The sequence below is a fragment of the Pelodiscus sinensis genome, chromosome 2 (genome assembly GCF_049634645.1).
Source record: "Pelodiscus sinensis isolate JC-2024 chromosome 2, ASM4963464v1, whole genome shotgun sequence".
Taxonomy (NCBI): Eukaryota; Metazoa; Chordata; order Testudines; family Trionychidae; genus Pelodiscus; species Pelodiscus sinensis.
The window spans coordinates 107,533,482-107,551,639 of NC_134712.1; the positions used below are offsets into that span (position 1 = coordinate 107,533,482).

The following is an 18,158-nucleotide window of genomic DNA, read 5'->3' on the forward strand; positions in this document are numbered from 1 at the left end:
GTGCTTTATTGTACTGTACCTTGCTGTGCTCTGGGTGTGTGTGGTTTTTTCCCCCCTAACATCCCCAAGCCAGAAAGTTGCAGAAAAGTAAAGTGGCCGTTTAGACATGTCCTTAGCTGTCCCTGGAAAATCCATTTTGACCACATATATGCTAACTTTCTTCTAGCTAGTGGTAGCTCTTTGGAGGTGTTACATCCTGAGTGTATTTGAATTAATGATCTTAGACCTCCCTTTTTTGAGAGACACCCAATCCCAAGCCCTAACAAATAGTAAAATATTGTCCAGAACACACAGGGTTGCACTCTCTGGCTGTAACTGAGCATGCTATATAAACAACTGCTGCTTGATCATTCTTTGAACAAGTTATCTACGAAGTGTCTTTATGCTTTTGGACACAAATGAAGCTTTCCAACCACTTTACAGCACAAGATCCAATTTCCAAGGTCACAGGATAATCCACATTCTTAGCCCCTCTGCCTTGCTCCCAAAGAAGATGTTTCCTCGCATTGCAGTCATCTTACTCCAAGGAACACAAAGATCAGCTGACATGTGGGGGCATCTCATTACAGCAGGGCAGGAGCAGCCCAAGGCTGGCTGTAGCAGCTGGCGCCCCAGGCGGAAGGCATGATCGGCCCCCCCGCCTGCACGGCCGTCAATGGCCGTGACGTCATCATCGGGCCCCCGGGCCGGCGGCGCCCTAAGCGACCGCCTAGGCTCATGGAGCCGCCCCTGCAGCAGGAACTGCAAAGGGTGGGATAGTGAGGCAGGAGGGATAGATGAGAAAATCACAAGGCCAGATTCTTCCCTAACCTAAGCCCAAAAACTTCAAAATCTTTTTCCTCCTGAAGGGGGAAAACCTGCTTTGAAAGACAGAGCAGGACATTTGCCAGGAATGGAAGTAATTTACAGCACATAAAGTATTTCTGCAAACTGCCCTGTTGGAATAGCTTGGATTCTGCTTTCATCCAAGTAAGCCCCCTGTGGTGTAAATTAGAATTGCACAATTGATCGGGTACATTGTAGTCTCTCCTGGCAGAGATGCCTTTATCTGTTCTGTAATATACCATGCATACTTCTGGTGCGACGTAGGCATGGGACACACCCTCAGCTGATGTCTATGGGGGTAGCTATGTTCAGTCCTTAGTTTGTAATGAAAGAGGTGCTGGGCCTTCAGCCATTTCTTTACTTTCATGGTGATGTAGCAAGCCCAGAGGTGCTGGGGTGCTGACCTGCCAAACATAGAAGTGCCAGGCGCAAATTAAGCACGTGGTCTGGTACATCACTTAAGCTACACCAGTTTATACCAGTGGAGGATTAGGCCCAGTTTTTTTAAACATTGCCTTGGCCTGTCTTCTGAGGATAAGGCTCAATCTTACAGTCCTGCGGCAAAGTTCCCAGGCTATGTCTACACTATAGCCTCTTGTGCAAAAACATATGCAAATGAGGCGAAGTGTGGAATATCGCCATGCCTCATTTGCATAGTTAATGAGGCTCTGTTTTTGCACAGAAACCCCCTCTTGCAAAAGAGCCATTCTTCTGCATTTTTTTCAGGAAGAACGGCTGTTACGCAAGAGGGGGGTTTTGTGCAAAAAGGAGCCGTGTAGTGGCTCCTTTTTGCGCAAAAGCCTCTTGTGCAAAAACAGAGCCTAGTTAATTATGCAAATGAGGCACAGCCATAGTCCATGCTTCGCCTCATTTGCATATTTTTTGCACAAAACAGGCGCAGTCTAGACCTAGCCCCATTTATGTAAACAGAATTTCTGCATCAATAGTGACAGGAGGATCAAGCCTATAGTGCGCTCAGGCATTGTTTGGGCATTTGCCAGAAGCATTCACTTCCTTTTCACGGCTTTGGTGGAGGGCACTGCAGAACCTTTCACCACTAGGCAGGAACGGGCAGCAATCAGTAAGAGCACAAAGTTCTTTAAAATGATAACGTGCTGAGTGTTGACACATTCATTCTACGCTACTCCCACTAATTCCTCTACTTCCTGTGTGCAGGGCTTCGGAGGGCAGAACTGTGGAAGTGCCTTACAGAGGGGATGTGGAAACCACCATCCTCGATATCCTCGGGGGGCTGCGATCCACCTGCACCTATGTGGGGGCCGCCAAGCTCAAAGAGCTGAGCAGGAGAGCAACGTTTATCCGGGTCACCCAGCAGCACAGCCAGGTGTTTTCTTAACCAAAGACTTGGACCTGCAAAACGTGTCTGCTGCCTCTCCGCACTTCCTCTGTGTTTTGTTTTTGAGCTTCATGGGGCCAAACCCCTCAGGCTGTGGAAGCAGGTGGGTCAGTTGTTGCTGGCGACAGGGTTAAGCAGAAGGAAATGCCATCAAACTTGGTGCCATGTAGAATTCTTTTGGTTCAAGATACAATAGCCTCACCTTTTAAAGTCACATTTGTTTTAAATCTATTTGTTCACCTTTAATTTTTTCCTCTGACCAAGAAACCTTCATTTTCAGTGAATTAGCCTCCTCAGACATCTGTCACTGTTACCAAGTTTTAAAACCTTCCCACAACCTCTGGCTAGCATTGCTCCAGCACTGTCAGCTCTAGGAACTGGAGGCTGAGAGGGAAAAAGGTTTAGTAAGTTGATCTGTATAACCAAAGATCAAAGCCATACTTTTTGACCTTTCAAATGGCAGAAGTTTAGAGCTATACTGTCAGGATGCTGGCCCACAGACTAAACAGGAGCAATGGCAGAATGACCCAAGGTTGTTGCTGCGCTTTTACTGTGATGTTAAAAATGCTGGAGCTATATCAAGGGCATTTCATATGCCTTTTAAGGCCTTTTTTATTTAAATCCATGTATTAATGGACTTACCTTTCTATAGATGTTGGCTTTATAATGCAGCGAGTGCTTCCTCCTCCTACCCAGAACATTTAACAGTGTAATGACTGTTGGTGGGTGCAATCCTCAGATTTTCAGGGGTCCTGTTTTTAACATAATCTCTGAATATGAAGCTGTAGACACCCAGCAACACTCAACGTGGGACAGCCTGATTGTGCATAGATTTGCACTTTGCATAATTATTTCAGCCGACACAGAGCGACTACAAATGAGAGATTTTAAAAATGTAACCATGTAACTGCTAAAAATCCTAGTAGTTACACATGCTGTGGCAGGTTCTATGGTATAAAGTTTACATATAAGCTTTATGCTGCAGAACCTGCAGTGCAGCCTGCTCCCCAGGAGTGGGGCTGGCAGCTGGGGGCCTGAAGTGAAGCCAGCTTCCTGGGAGCGGGGCCAGCAGCTCCTGCCAGCCCTGCTCCCATGAAGCCAGCATGTAAACGTAACAAATTGATAAGCTGATGCTTATTGGTCAACTGTTTAAACAGTTACACTTTTACATCCCTATTACAAATACATGCTCACTTTGCCTAGGTGTAGAAATGATTACACATGGAGCTAGGTGTGGTCAGTCAGGCCAAAGGGGTCAAATCCATCCCTTTGTTACTCTGGCGCAACTTTTTAAAGTCACAGGTATAGCTGAGAGCAAAATGCAGCCTGTAATAGAGACCAGCTGAAGACTTGCTGCAAGAAGCCAGTTGTCTGATCTTGAGTTAAAGAAGTTGCTATGAAGGCAATAATGAATATTTTAGACTCTGGGCAACACTTTAATAAACTAATGACAGACTAATGAATAGATAGATAAATCACAGTGATATTTCTTTGGAAGTGCATGTTAAAGTGCCAGGAATACCATAGTAATTAATTACGATAAATGTTATTAGTGTGTATACCAATGAATTAATGACTTCCCCCTTACTTTAATGTGTGTTACTGAGCTATCTGTACAGATCTTCAGAGTCTTTTCACCCCTTCATTGGAAAGATATAGACTTTGGCATGCAAAACTGTGACCTCTGAGAAGAGGGATGGGCAGGAAAGCAAATGGAATTATTCTAGTATTCTTTGTTGTTTAGCAAAGCTAAAGGAGGATCAATCCAATGGAACATGTTAAGTAAGAAATTTAGTCCTCAAATCAGTCACCGATGGTTAGGATTATGCATAATGGGAAAAGCATAGGTGATCCTTCATCTGAATGGCAGAAGACAGAGGGTTTACAATAAAATGTTAAATGTTCTCCATTGAACATTGTGGACCTGATTCCCCATTACAATAAGACTCTAGTCTGGTATTCTGGTATTATCCCGGCTTTAAAGAGGGCATAGGTTACATTTACATTGCCAGAGTGGTGTGAGGACACCTAAGTGTAAAAGAGAACCAGGCTCCTAGGCCCTGCTAATTAACTTTTCTTCTGAAGCTGGAATTTATGTCATGAACTCTAAAAAGGCAGCCAAATGGTTTACTGAAAATAAGTTTTAAAAATATTCTTGTCCAAAGTCTGCTGTCAGTTAAGCTGATGCAAACCCAGAGTAACTCCGCTAAAATCTATGAGGTTACTTAGACTGTACATGGGTATAGCTAAGTGTAGAATGGCTTCTTTCTCCTGCACCTGCCACATACCCCTAAGAATAGTGTATTTGTATACAGGTATATCAAAACTACTTCAAGGAATGAGGTTATACTAAATTTACACTCATACCACTGGTGCATTTCCATACTTGTGCCTTCATACTGCAAAAGTGTGGCTGTCCCGTAGATGCTTCCAGGTTGAAGGGTGCTATTGGTTTTATAGGTTGTTTAGGATATGTTTACAAATGAAATGAAATAATGTATTACATTTTTAAAAAATCTATGCACATTTAAAAAACAGTTCTTTGACACTTTGGAATTCCTTTTCCACAGTGAAAACTCTTTGATTTTCCATTGCCATGGCCGTTATGGAGTCAGTTACTCCTGTGCAAACAGTATGTAAAATTCAGCCATGTGGACTTGGTGACATTGTATATCCACTTTGCACAGGTGTGCCAGACTACATAAGGGTCATCACACCAGTAAACAATGAGGTGCTATAGGGTACATACCCACTGCAGCTGGAAGGTGCGATGTCCAGCATGGTTAAACACTTATACTAGCTCAGCTTGAAACTGTGAGCTAAAGATACCTGTGTGGCTATAGCCACCCAAGCTTAGAACCAGGGATTTGGGTGGGCTTGGAGTCTGGGGGCTAGTCCATGCTGCCACATCCACTCGGCTATGTGTAGTGTACTAGCTCAGCCAGGCTATGTCTACACTGGCAGGTTCTTGTGCATGAACACGTCCACACTGCCCGCCTGCTCTTGCGCAGGAAGTTTTACAGTAAAGCGTGGTAAGAGAGGGCTTGTTGCGCAAGAGCTATGCTCTTTTCTAACAAGTGTAAAAAAAGAATAGTGTAAGTGTAACAAGAATTCTTGTGCAAGAGGTCAGTGTGGTTCTGCAGCAGGGGTTTCTTGCGCAAGAGAGCGTCCACACTGCCATGGATGCTCTTGTGCAAAAGCACATGGCAGTGTGGACGTGTTCTTGTGCAAGAGTTCTTGCACAAGTGCCAGTATAGACATAGCCCCAGTGTTCCCGCTAAGCTGCAGGGCAACACAGCTTCACAGGTGATTAATTAACCCTGCCCAGTCAGCTCCGTGCACGGAGCCCTGAGCCTTGTGCAGCTTAGTGGGAACACTGGCTCCCGCTGAGCTAGCACAAATCTTTCTGCCCGCAGTAGAACTCATGCCACCCAGCTGCAGAGCAGACATACCCATAGCTTTAAGAACCTGGTTATATGTGGTGCTGGGACAAAAGAAGCCATCACAGTGATATTGCATTATGTTTAATAGCTTGGTAACCAGCAGCTGTTTTGAAGGAAAGGGAAACAAGGCAAAGAAGGCAGCCAGCTGTGTAGAGCAGTTTAACTGGCTGAGGCCCACCCTATGTGGTTCAAGTGGGTGTTTCTTCAGAGGACCTCTTCAGTCAGATGGCTCCTTTCGCAATGCCCCTTGTACAGATACGGAGGTCTATAGCCCACACATTTGAAAGGGGAACAAAGAGATTGGCCTGAGGCTAACTCAGGTCCAAGTCTGGTGAGGTGACAAGTGCCCTCAAAGCCTATGGATCCAGCTCCTCCTCCATGCCAGTTAAGAGGCCAAACTCTTATTGAATTCACTGGACGTTGAGGGGATGCCACACCGGGCAGGATTAGGCCCCAAAGCTATTGACTTGAGCTACCTCACCTGATCATTTTTATAAGATTCTCTATTTTCTAGTGTCTTTCCCAGCAGCTTAGCCCTGTGCCGCACTTCATGGACTGCTACTGGGCCAGCCTCCAAAAGACCTTCCCTCTCCCATGACACAGGGTCAAAGTCTAACTTGCTTTCTGCACCCTTGCAACACCACTGACTTCAGTGCACAAGAGGAAAGTTAGAATTTGGCCCAGTGGCTCTATCAAGGTGTAGCTAACATGACATATTTTTTAAAAGCAATAAAGGAAGTAAGAAACAAATCTGATTAAACCACAGTCCCAAGGTATTGTGGGCTGACAGGGCTCTGTGGTCAGTGAATGTGCTGGGCTTGTGGGTGAGGATAGTCTGTGCTAAGAAGGGGTACACAGCGTGCTCATCCCACTCCCTCAGCATTCTTAGCGTGGTTCTGGAAAGCACCATATGACTAGCATGGTTCTGTGCCTCTCCCCTCCCGATGGGTGGATAAGCATCAGCTTTTACCTTTGCTGCTGTGAGGTGTTGTGTACAGTGGTAGCTCCAGCAGGGCTTGGGGAAGTTTGTTGAGGATGGGGAAAGTTGAGAACTTTTGCGTGTTTTCCAAGACGCAGTATGAAACCAGCATTGGTATTCTTTTTTTAATCCATGAGCGCTTGTGGTCTGAAACACCAGCCGGACCCAGTTCTCTCACAGACTAGTTTCCCTATCTAAATCCACTGACTTCAGTGGAGTCGCTCCTGATTTTCACCAGTCTAATTGTGAGCTGAATCAGGTGTCTCTTGCCAAAATCTGATGGCCAGTTAGGCCAAGTCCTGTGCTGTTGGAGTCAATGGGAATTTTGCTGCTGATTTCAGAGACGCTACAGATTTGGCTTTTCTTGATTGGCAGTGTGACTGCACCGCTAAAGCCCACCTGCAGGAAAACACTTGTTTTCCCAGTCTAGAAGCAACCTATTCTCATTCGGGGTTGGTTAAGAATTTTGAATAAACTCACGATACTGCTACCCTGTAGCATGACTATCTCTGCTGACGTACCCTAAATGCAGTCAGCCTTGCCGACTAGTAATGAGGTGTTTTTTTTCCTTGTCTGCCTTAAACTTTGTTCTTTTTTATTCATTCGGCCATTTTGGCCTGTCCTCTGGCTGTGACATCAGAGCATCAGTTATTACGCCATTGAGATGGATAACATTTCCAAACATACGTAATAAATAGCTCAAAGCTCCTATGCAAAAAATACTGTTTGTGATCATTTTCAAAACCATGAATTAAGTCTTTTGAAAAGAGTTTTAAACATTTGTGTACCTCTCCATGCACCACAGATGACAGGATTAGGAATAACTACCTTCTTTCCTCATTTGTAGCACAACTGTGCACAGAATGCATCTGCCATGACAAACTTGCTCATTTAAACTGATCATGTGGTGCAGCTTGACTGTTGTGTTATGAAATACATGGCTTCACTCAGGTGGACTGGCTAGGATTATATGCTGTATGTGGCAATGTGCAAACATCTATGTATAGTGCATCATGGATAAAAACAGCCTTCATAAAAACTTGTGGCTGAAGCTAAATCCGAAGAGGGGGAAATTAAATGGACAAATTATTCTTTCACAGGAAACCTGTCTCATTCTTTCTTAACACATAAAGACAGACACACATTTGCAATTGGCACTGTTATTTTATTAGTACGAGTATACTGAAACAATAAACTTGTACTGGTATACAGACAGTTTCTTTAAAACAATTTTGTTCAAATTTTGAATCAAACATTGTTTTATTATAATAATGAAATAATTTCTACCTAGAAAACCTGCAAGCACCATCAAAGAAAGGGACCATAAAATTCAATAAACAGACGCGAGTGTATCCTACAAATAGACACACCACCATTAGAAAATAGAATATGAATTCTTCCATTTTTTTAATATTTGTTTTAAAAAAGCTAGTGCAAGTACAATATTTTACACTGGAATTACAGAGAGTATGCACGCATATGGAAAAAAGTTCTCCTGTCACAATAAAAGCTCTTAACTATGTCTGTATGCACTTAAAATTTTCTCCTCTTTTCATTAAGGTGCAAAACATTATTCCCTCCCTATTTCTCCTTTGTACTGGCCATGTCAGCTAGATTTCTCCTCGATACAAAGCTGCATTTTCCCTTTTTCTGGGCCGACATTAGGCACAACACTGGAAGTGTGATTTGCAACAACCCTCTTCATAAATACCAATCAATGCACTCCTTAGAGATGTACTGTAGAATCACTAAACTTACCCACATGAGGACTTTCCTCAAAGACCATGGCTAGTTGGCCAATCCAAGCCTGCTGGCTGTGGAAAACTGTGACACTGCTACTACGAAATTATTTTCAAGAGCTAATTTGAGTGGAAAAGGTAAGAAATTCCCCTTTTTAAGCACTGCCAAGAGAACAGTGTTCACAAAGTTAATATTTAAGAAAGCCAAAGACAGAAATACATACATTAGTGAATGCTAGCGGTCTGCAAAAAGTTATACCTGCTGCCTTAATAAGATTAGTAACTTTGCTAAGTAGCCAAAGGGCCAGACAGAAGACAATAATTTAACCACTTGCATCCAGTTACAGCGATCCAACAATTACCGACTACAACTGGAAAGAGCAAGAGTATGTATGTGGCTCTCTCACTAGAGCCAGAATCTTCAGACTCTTTATTTTTAAAGCAAACATGAGGGGCCAGATCTAGCTGGCTGCTGCTTTTTCATAAAACCCAGTTGGACAGCTTTAACAGGTTCAGAATGAGTGAGGATTAATGCAAACAACACTTCCAATGCATGCCTGCAGCAGGGTCAAGGGAAAGGGCACAGGAGCTTTGACCACTAAGAATAGAAACAAACAAATGAACAACAAAAAAAGCCAACCTTGGATGAAGCCTCCAATTAATTCTCAGTGGAAGACTTGAGTCCTATAAGATAATGATGAGTAAAACTATAGAAATCTTAGACTGTTACTGCATAACTATTTATTGGCTGAATGTACTTCATCCTAATACATTTGGGGCCATTCTTTTGGGTGTCCAGGGGTCATTCTAACTTGGTAATTATTTTCCCCCATGTGACCATTAGGTATCAGAACTGAAGCTTGTGTTACAGGATGTCAGGGGAGGGAGAGAAGGGTTCTGAAAGTTAACTGTTTATCCCCGCTGTGTGTAGGCTTCCAGCTGTCCAACTGACCTTTGTCCAAGGAAAGGGCCCTTTCCTCGGAAATTGCTACAGGATTCTTTTATTTTGGCTTCTGAATGACACGGATCTCTAAATCAAATGAGAAAGAACCAGTCCAAGACCAGAGCACCTCTGGAAAAGCTGAAATTCACGTCTTTACCCCCTGTTTAAATGAGGTGGGAAGGTGTGTGTACACAAAAGGCCATGTCTCGTTTGATATTCCTCTTTTATTTACTGGTAAGCTAGGATCCCTTGTTATAAACACTTCTTGTTCAAGTTATAGTCTTTGGGTTGATCCGAACAGGAAGTGCTGAAAATGTAGTATATCGTCTCAGAGGGAGTAAAGAAGTTACAATGGTTTCAGAATCTAAACTACAAAAGATGCTTTAAGATATATTTTCGGCATAGGAACAAACAGTGTGAAGCGTTCCCCCCCTTCCCCAGCATTGGGATTTATGTGATATGAACAGAAATTTGAACATAATTGTTCTTTAAGAGCCTTGTAAATAATAATTCTTCCTGTCCAGAGCCAATACAAATCAGATCATCTAAACGTGACAGTTTCTATATACAAAAAACATGTAACTTTCAACCTTTCTCTGCTTTTGTACTTTAAAAAAATTTTTTTTACAAACAAGGTATGAAACACACTGTTTCAACAGATCCATCTCTTTTTCAAACACTGAATGAATCATTCCAACATTCATTTTTCTTTTGTGCAATTTTTTAAAACATTACCTGTACTCCTCAATGTGAGTGCTTCAAAAAGTTTTTTTGTAAGCATCTCAAATTAGGTTTACATCAAAAAATATTTCCACAAGGTATAGTGCTACAAGAAAAGATCCTATCAGTAAGGTAACACATCTGAAGCGAGGTCGTCTATGTAAAAGAAATTAACTCTGGAGTAGAGGTGTGCAACTTGTTTGGAATTTCCTTAACAACAGAAAATACAACACTGTCCTTGGAAAGGCTAGGAAATCAACTAGACATAAGTCATTTGCTTTTATATTAATATATATATATGTATATAAATAAGTGTGTGTGCATGCACACACATGTATATACACCCTCCCCCCCTCTATGTGTGGACTCTTATTTTTTTTATTTCAGGGTTTTGGGGATTTAGAAAAAAACGCCAAGAAAAGAAATACACTGACCACAATGCTAAATTTCCTTTGCTTTTCACATCAACACTGGGTAGTTCCACAGACTGGACTCTGCTGTTATGTGTTACTCTCTGCAGTCATGCGAAAAGAAGAAGATTATTTAAAAGAGTGCAGGTTGAACTTTGTCATTTCTGAGTATATTTCATAATAGAAGAGCCAACAGCAGGACAGATTCTTATCTCAGTTACACCCAAGCAAATCTGCATTAACGCCACTGATCACTCCAAATGCACAGCTGTTGTAACTAAGATCAGAATCTGGCTCCAGATGATCCAGCCACTACTTTCGGTAAACACTTGTACAGAACATGTAATTAATATTAAGCTAATGTATAGTCCCTCTGCCTTCAATAGGCCTAATCAGATGCTTAAAGTTAAGCCTGTGCATAAGGGTTTGCAAAACTGTGGCCTAGTGCCAATGGCATTAAGAACCCTAGTGAATGCTAGTGAAATAACACTATTAGTGTTTTAAACATAGTTAAGATTTCTTCTCCCTGAAGCATTTTTTCCATTTTTAATAGTCACCTGTTTAACAGGATTTCATCATTTCCTTTTTTAATATTGACAATATATTTAGGTAAAATCAGTCCCTGTACAATGAATAAGTTTCATGGTAACCAACAGCTATGGTTCACTTTGAATCTGCTGCTTTGTATTGCAATCTATGTGATATCTACAAAGTTAATCCATGAGATGCAGGAAATCCAAACTTGTCCTTGAAATTGTACATCCCTACTCCAGAGCAGTAAAAGTGCTGCTTCTGGTCACATCAGTGTACCACACGTACGCCAGCCCCATCCCTGAGTAAGAGGTGTGAAAGGTTTCTAAATGTTCCTTGCTTTAGGGAAACAAGAACAGTGATGTCACTTCCTGGTGCTGAACAAATAACAGAACAATGGTTTAACGAAGTGACGACAGGGTTAAAAAGCAGAATTTCCCCACCCCACCCAAACATATATTAAAAAAAACAAACAAAAAACCCCCAAAGCAACCATGTACAAAATCATTAAATAGTTCAAACAAAAATCCAATTAGGGTTTCATCTAAAGGACATGAGGTAAGTGACATCAAACTCCAAATTCCCCATGATGTGGCCCAGACAAACTGAAACGATGCCTAAGTTAAACACTATAAGGAACAGTCATTAGATAGAGAGAGATTGGTTTTTTAGAAATCCCTATAAAGAGGTTCTTGTTTATTTTCTTCTTTTGCCCTGACTAAATTTCTTAGTGATTGTATGCATTTCATTGTAAACTAAACAGGTCTGGTACATTAAAAAAAAAGACTTGTCAGTTAATATTGCAAAGTGGACACTGTACAGAGGCACATGACTAATCCTTTTACACCAAACTCAGCTAAATATTTCTATGCCTGTGATTGTTATTTTCATCGTGAACCTCAAGCCCAATTTTGGTCTATATTTAAAAATTAATTGAGCTAGTGATGTTGCTCAGGGCCATGAAAAATTCCTGAATGCTAGTTAGGTCGATCTAACCCCCAGTGTAGATGTGGCTAGAATTCTTCCACTGATTTGGCCACCACATGCCAGAAAGTGGATTCACTACACTAACAGAAACCCCCTTTCCATCCCTGTAGGATGTGTGTACACTATGGTGTGGCACAGCTTGCTAATCTGTAGCTATGCTGAGGCAGTGCAGACAATACCTTTACTCCTTTGAGTGATCAATGGGGCAACTCGCCACACTGGATTAAGGATTTACTCATGTGAATAAGGGCTGTGGGCCTGTCAGTTCACTGCAACTGCAGCCAAACTCCAGATGTCAGCAGGCAAACCAGATTCAGCCAACTGAAAGTAGACACCACTTTCTGTCCATTTAGGGGTGAAATCCACTCCTCTACAGAGAGGCAGTACCAAGTTACTGCACCAGTTTGGGATATTAGTGGTGTATAGGCTTTGTGCTGGCTTTTTGCACAGGGGTGAATTTCCCCCACATTGCACATCAAACAGATGGTAACATTCATATACATGTGCAAATATAATATACATATGTCACATACTTTACATATATATATAAAGTAACAGTTACAGGCATAGATTGAAGAGAAAAATGACACTGATGATGCTGTAGAAGGCTGCTTTCGCTCATGTACGAGACAATGTTATTTACTCATGACTGAACTGTTTGCAATTTACAGGTCCCTCACATTCACAAAATTCTTACCCTCTCTCCCCCTTAAAAATCTCGGTGTGGGTCACCATCCACTAAGCCTTTTTCTGGATCTTCCTCTTTATATTGTAGAGGCCAGGGACGTACATTTGAAAGAATAAGGACCATCCAGTGCCACCCAGCCATTTGTGCCCTACCTGCTAATGGCATACAAATTCTGCGTCTCCAATCAAGGGAGGTATAAGGCCCAAAACACTTTTTTTTGGAGGGGGGGGAGGGAGGAGGGGGATAGAGAAAACAGTGAAGGAAAACAAACAAGGTAAAAGTGGAAGAGGGGGTGAGATCTAGCTACCACCACGTGGGTGGGTCTAAGTTGGCACATAAAGTATTGCACATCCTAAAAAAGCAAAAGCACAAAAAAAGGGACAATTGCATGGATGGAACCAATTATTTCAGAATTCCTAAATCTGAAATACAAACACAGAACTAATACATTCCTATTGCTCCAAACTTTTTTTTATTTGTTTATTGTTAGTGTTAGTAGAATAGATCCAGTCAGTTTAAGAGTCCCTGCTTCTTTATTAGCCAAAAAAAGATGCATGTGTGGTTTTATTTCAGATTTTCTGAGTATATGTATTATGAATATAGTGGTAGTAACATGAACTAAAATCTAATTCTGCCCCACATCTTTCTATTCCTCTTACCATCAAAGGTTAAAACATAACAAAAACAAAACAAAACAAAACAACAATAAATTGCAAGTGCCCTGAGCGGAGTATATGGAAGATTAAGCAAGTTCTCTGAGCAGAATCGTTAAAAAAAAAAGTACAGCACTAGATAAGCAGTGTGTCTGTGAGAATGAACCTGCTCAGCTATTTGGTAGCCTGCTGAGAGGTTAATAAAACTGAAGGAAATTCAAGAAAAAGTTTCAAGCTATTTTAAAGTTATTTAAATGTTTTTGGTGCACCCCAGAAAATGGTATAAATTAGTTCTGGTGTGAGCTAAATTTCAAGTAACGAATAAAAGAACCAAAAAACTGGGGGGGTTTTCAGATTTTTTTTGTAAATAAAGGAGCTGGAAACACTATATTTTAGGAGAGAGGGAAAATTAGACTTTTAAGGAATTTGTTCATTTTTTATACCGTATCTCTAATTAAGAACTTCCCAAGACTACTTCTCCCTATTAGTACACCTTCTTCAAAAGTACTTGAAGGATGCAAACTCAATCACAAAAGTAATAGTAATATAAGGGGTTGATCATGGAAGGCCTGATCCAAAGCCCACTGAAACCAGTGGGACTGAGTGCAATGGGCTTCTGCTCAGACCTGTTGGCTACGTCTAGACTGGCCCCTAATTCCGGAAAAGTCATGCAAAGCAGGTAAGTCAGAATAGGGAAATCCGCGGGGGATTTAAATATCCCCCGCGGGATTTAAATAAACATGTCCGCCGCTTTTTTTCCGGCTTGGGGAAAAGCCAGAAAAAAGCGTCTAGACTGGCGCGATCCTCTGGAATAAAGCCCTTTTCCGGAGGATCTCTTATTCCTACTTGAATAAGAGATCCTCTGGAAAAGGGCTTTATTCCGGAGGATCGCGCCAGTCTAGACGCTTTTTTCCGGCTTTTCCCCAAGCCGGAAAAAAAGCGGCGGACATGTTTATTTAAATCCCGCGGGGGATATTTAAATCCCCCGCGGATTTCCCTATTCTGACTTACCTGCTTTGCATGACTTTTCCGGAATTAGGGGCCAGTCTAGACGTAGCCGAAGTGCTTATAACTTGCACCTCCCATTGACAGGAAACAAAGGTGCACAGCACCTCTGAGGATCCGGCCCTACCTTTATTTCAGATGACCAGGAACAAAAAAAGACTTCGCTGTCTGAAACCCCCGTTCCTGCTTGCTGTTTTGTACCAAATGCTGAAATCTAGATTGTATTTCAGCTGGAAAATGTCATTAAAACAGCAATAATAATAAAATGGTAACAGCTATTTTTTTATATATATAAAAACCTGCTTATGTCTAGAGATGTCTTTTCTGGAAAAGTCTCTCACTGTATCTGAAAGAAAAATTCTCCAAGATGTCCTGTTAGGACCTGGTTCTGTGCGACACATATGGCAGAAAGACCAAAACTGAACTTTAAAAGGAACATAACCTTATAAAATGGCCTAGAGCTTAGGCAGGTTAGTAAATAATTGCTACATTTGTTTATGCTCTCTCAGTCCCCCTCCCTTCCCCACAACATTATTAGGTAAAAACTGCAGGAATACCACACAAATGATAAACTCAAGATGTGCAAATTGCAAGATTCTTTAAAGTCCATCTTTTTCAAAAACACTGGACAATGATTTTTTTCCTCTTTCCTTTTTCCTCTCTCTCTTATTTTATTATCTGTCAGCTCTCACATATGCCTTTAACTCTTTCTCAAGCATTAAAGTTTTAAAAGTGCCTCCTATTAAGTAGTCCTTTGTGGACAATGACTGTCACATACTAGTTCAATAATTCACATTCATCCCTTTGAAACCACATTAAAACTTTCAACATCTTGCTTGTGAGAAAACTCTACATAGTCATATGTAGTTAACAGTGTTGAATAGATTCTTTTTTTTCTCAAACAGATTAAAGTGAGATACAGTACTTATTGAGTGTTAGACCAGGATGCTCGACAAGAAAGCGTGAACAGGATTTTAAGTGCTTAAAGACATTCTACGTTCATCTTCAACGTCCAATTCCTTGTGTCACACTGAATTTTGAAAAAAGTGGCACCAGTTGTCCATCGTCATGAACTAAAAACAGTACTAGCGTTAAAGACAAAGATTTGCAACCTAAATGCAAACAATTTTATGTCTGTGCTCTCAAAGGGGCAGTACGCGTCTACCTTGTGGAAGCAAATGTCAATGGCATAACCTGATCAGTTTGTCTAACACTGCTCAGAACCAGGAGTCACCCCTTAGCTAGGGATCCAAAGAACTTTAGGCTTCCTTCAGTCCTGCTTTGTCATTAAGAAAAACTAGCAGTGTAACAATGCAAGCGTAGAACCTTAATGAATATTACACTCTGGCAACGGAACTGCACAACAAGCTGAAAGAAATGTGTGTGTGGCAGTCACTTTATGAATAAAATTCAGTGCAGTTGGACCCCATGGGGGAAAATATATATACACTGTAGAGCCTTGACTAAGAGTTGGTTTGATTGCAAAATGTGTTAAAAGACTATCTGATCCTTTTTGAGAATGTCTGTGTCTTGGGTTCTTAAGAGTTCTCTTGGCATGAGAGAACCCCCTAATGACCCAGCCAGGGAGCCGCAATTCCTCCTTGGGATTGAAACACAACATAATGCATGCAGTGCTGTTTTACCTCCGCTATGGTTCCCTTCTCATCACCTCACACAAAAAAGAACAGCTGGAGTCTGTTCTACACTAGGTGACAGAAAACAGGAGCCATGACAACACATTCATTTCCACTAAGGGTGCATGAAGCATTTACTGCCCCTTCTGTAGCTCTCAATAAACCTAGTCACTGACAAAACACTTGTGGAAAAACATATGCACCTGTCTCCTGCATAATACCAGCTGCAACTATAACAACAAGGTTATAACATAAACCTAAAATAAGATGATAACATGTAAATACTGGGTTATTTAGTCTACAGTACAGTAATCTGGATAAAAATGACAAGGGATAGCCTAATTTCCTTTCCCCAAACAGCCTTTACTTGCCTACATTAGATCGACCTTCAATGCAAATTTTAACCTCCTGAGGAATAAAAGAAGGCTTGGGAAGAGTCAAAGGTGGTTCCTCTTCTGATTTCTCTAGTTTCCGTGTTTCAGGGGCTGACCACCTCCTCTTCCTCGTCACCGTGGGCTTGCTGGGTTCTGATTTGGTGAGCAAAGGTGCTGCAGGCAATCCTATTTTGTCCAGAAACTTCAGTTCACCATTCTCAGATAACATCTGTGCACTTCCCTGATTAATACCATTTTCCTGCTCCACATACCTGTGTCTACTTCCAGCTAGACTGTCATTCTTTGAGTGCTTCAGCAAGATACTAGCTGAATCCATGGGCTGGCCCTTTTTAATAGAGCCATTCTTCAGATTCTTGATAGTAAGCGATATGCAGACATCCCCAACTGAGAGTTTGGAACATGGCAAATCAAAGAGCTGGCTGGTTCTCTCAGGGCAGCAGGACGACCAGCCTTGTCCAAACACAAAAAAAGGATATTCAACCAACACTTCAACGCTGACCTGTAGAAAGAGAAAAGAAGGAGAGAGAGGGAGAGAGAGAACATAAATATAAAAATATTGCTCCACTTCTGTATGTGCCTAGCACACACACAGTTATGGGTCACTACACTGGACAAAAAAAATGTACTGTTTGTCCTTATTAAAAGGGCATTAACAAGTCTTCTGAGACTGGCCAATCTACAGCACAAAACCAGAAAGGTATTAAAGAGGTACAAAACAGACAGACAAAAGCTAGACTCCATCTCTATCTGAAGATGCTTGAGAAGGAACTGAGGGCGATTCTCCCATGCAGCCCTATATCTGGGGCAGGAGGAGATAGGATGCATGTGCAGGCAGAACAGACATTGCTTCAAAAAAATCTTCACTCAAAAGTGCAGGGACACATGCCCACCTGAAGCAGATTCACCAACACGGGCACTACTCAAAGCACAACTCTGGTGTTTTCCTAAATGTCAACCAAGTGAATGTCTCTAGGAAGAGTAATGTGGCTGGGGCACAGGATGGAGAGAGAAGAGATGTTTTATTCCCAGCTCAGCTACTGACCTGTTAGTTAACCGTATACAGGCCAGTTAATCTCTTTGTGCCTCCATTTCTCCATTTGAATAATAAATATAATGATACTCACCCTCCTTGTACAATGGTTTAAGATTTACAGACTTCCAACCTAAGAAGCTTCTGTTCCCCACATCTGATGCAGAGAAAAAGAGCTGCCCTGTTAACTCCTCCTTCCTTCTCCTCTCACATGTAAACTCTTGCCAAATCCTGCTTCACCCGTTCCATTTTCTCCAACGATGCCCTTTGTTCTATGTCAATAATCCAACACCAACATATTGCTTGTTAATCTCCACTTCTCTGGCCTCCCCTTGCTAGCCTATTCAAAGTGCCACTACCAAGTTCATCTTCTCTTCCCACCTCTCTGCTCATGTCTCCTCTCCTCTCTTGAAATGCTCCATTGTTTTTCCATCTTCCACATGCAGCTCAAGCTTCTCCTTGATACCCCAGGAGAACCGACTGCAATACAGAAATACAATCCTCCCCCTCCCCAACAGTACATCCCTAGCTGTTACCTGGCGCTCCTTGCTGGAACCCATACAGGGAATCATCAAGGAGCTACCACCCATGCTCAATGGAGACCCCCCTTTTCCAGCCTTCAAACAACTTCACAGTCTCCCCAAGCTCATCATCAGAAGCAAGCTCCTCACAGATCAGGACAAACCAACTCAAAACAGCACCAGATCCTACCAGCGCAACAGATACAAAACCTGCAGGCATATCTCCAGTGCTACAATGATATAAGACATCCCACAAGACACCTTTTAAAATCCATGGGACCTACACATGCCTATCAGA

The 18,158-nt window shown here is 41.9% G+C and overlaps 2 protein-coding genes across 23 annotated transcripts in view; one reads left to right on the forward strand and one right to left on the reverse strand.

The window, feature by feature from the left end:
- Positions 1-8,126, forward strand: part of GMPR (guanosine monophosphate reductase) — a 54,027-nt gene extending 45,901 nt beyond the window's left edge. For both annotated transcript variants that reach the window (XM_075921203.1, XM_014579573.3), the window contains exon 9: positions 2,002-8,126. In XM_075921203.1, the coding sequence (XP_075777318.1) occupies positions 2,002-2,182 (181 nt within the window). In that variant the 3' untranslated portion in view covers positions 2,183-8,126. The remainder of the gene's footprint in view (positions 1-2,001) is intronic.
- A 6,126-nt stretch (positions 8,127-14,252) lies between these two features.
- ATXN1 (ataxin 1) overlaps positions 14,253-18,158 on the reverse strand; it is a 291,246-nt gene continuing 287,340 nt past the window's right edge. For all 21 annotated transcript variants that reach the window (XM_075921210.1, XM_075921216.1, XM_014579569.3 and 18 more), the window contains one exon: positions 14,253-16,808. In XM_075921210.1, coding sequence (XP_075777325.1) covers positions 16,278-16,808 — 531 coding nt within the window. In that variant the 3' untranslated portion in view covers positions 14,253-16,277. The remainder of the gene's footprint in view (positions 16,809-18,158) is intronic.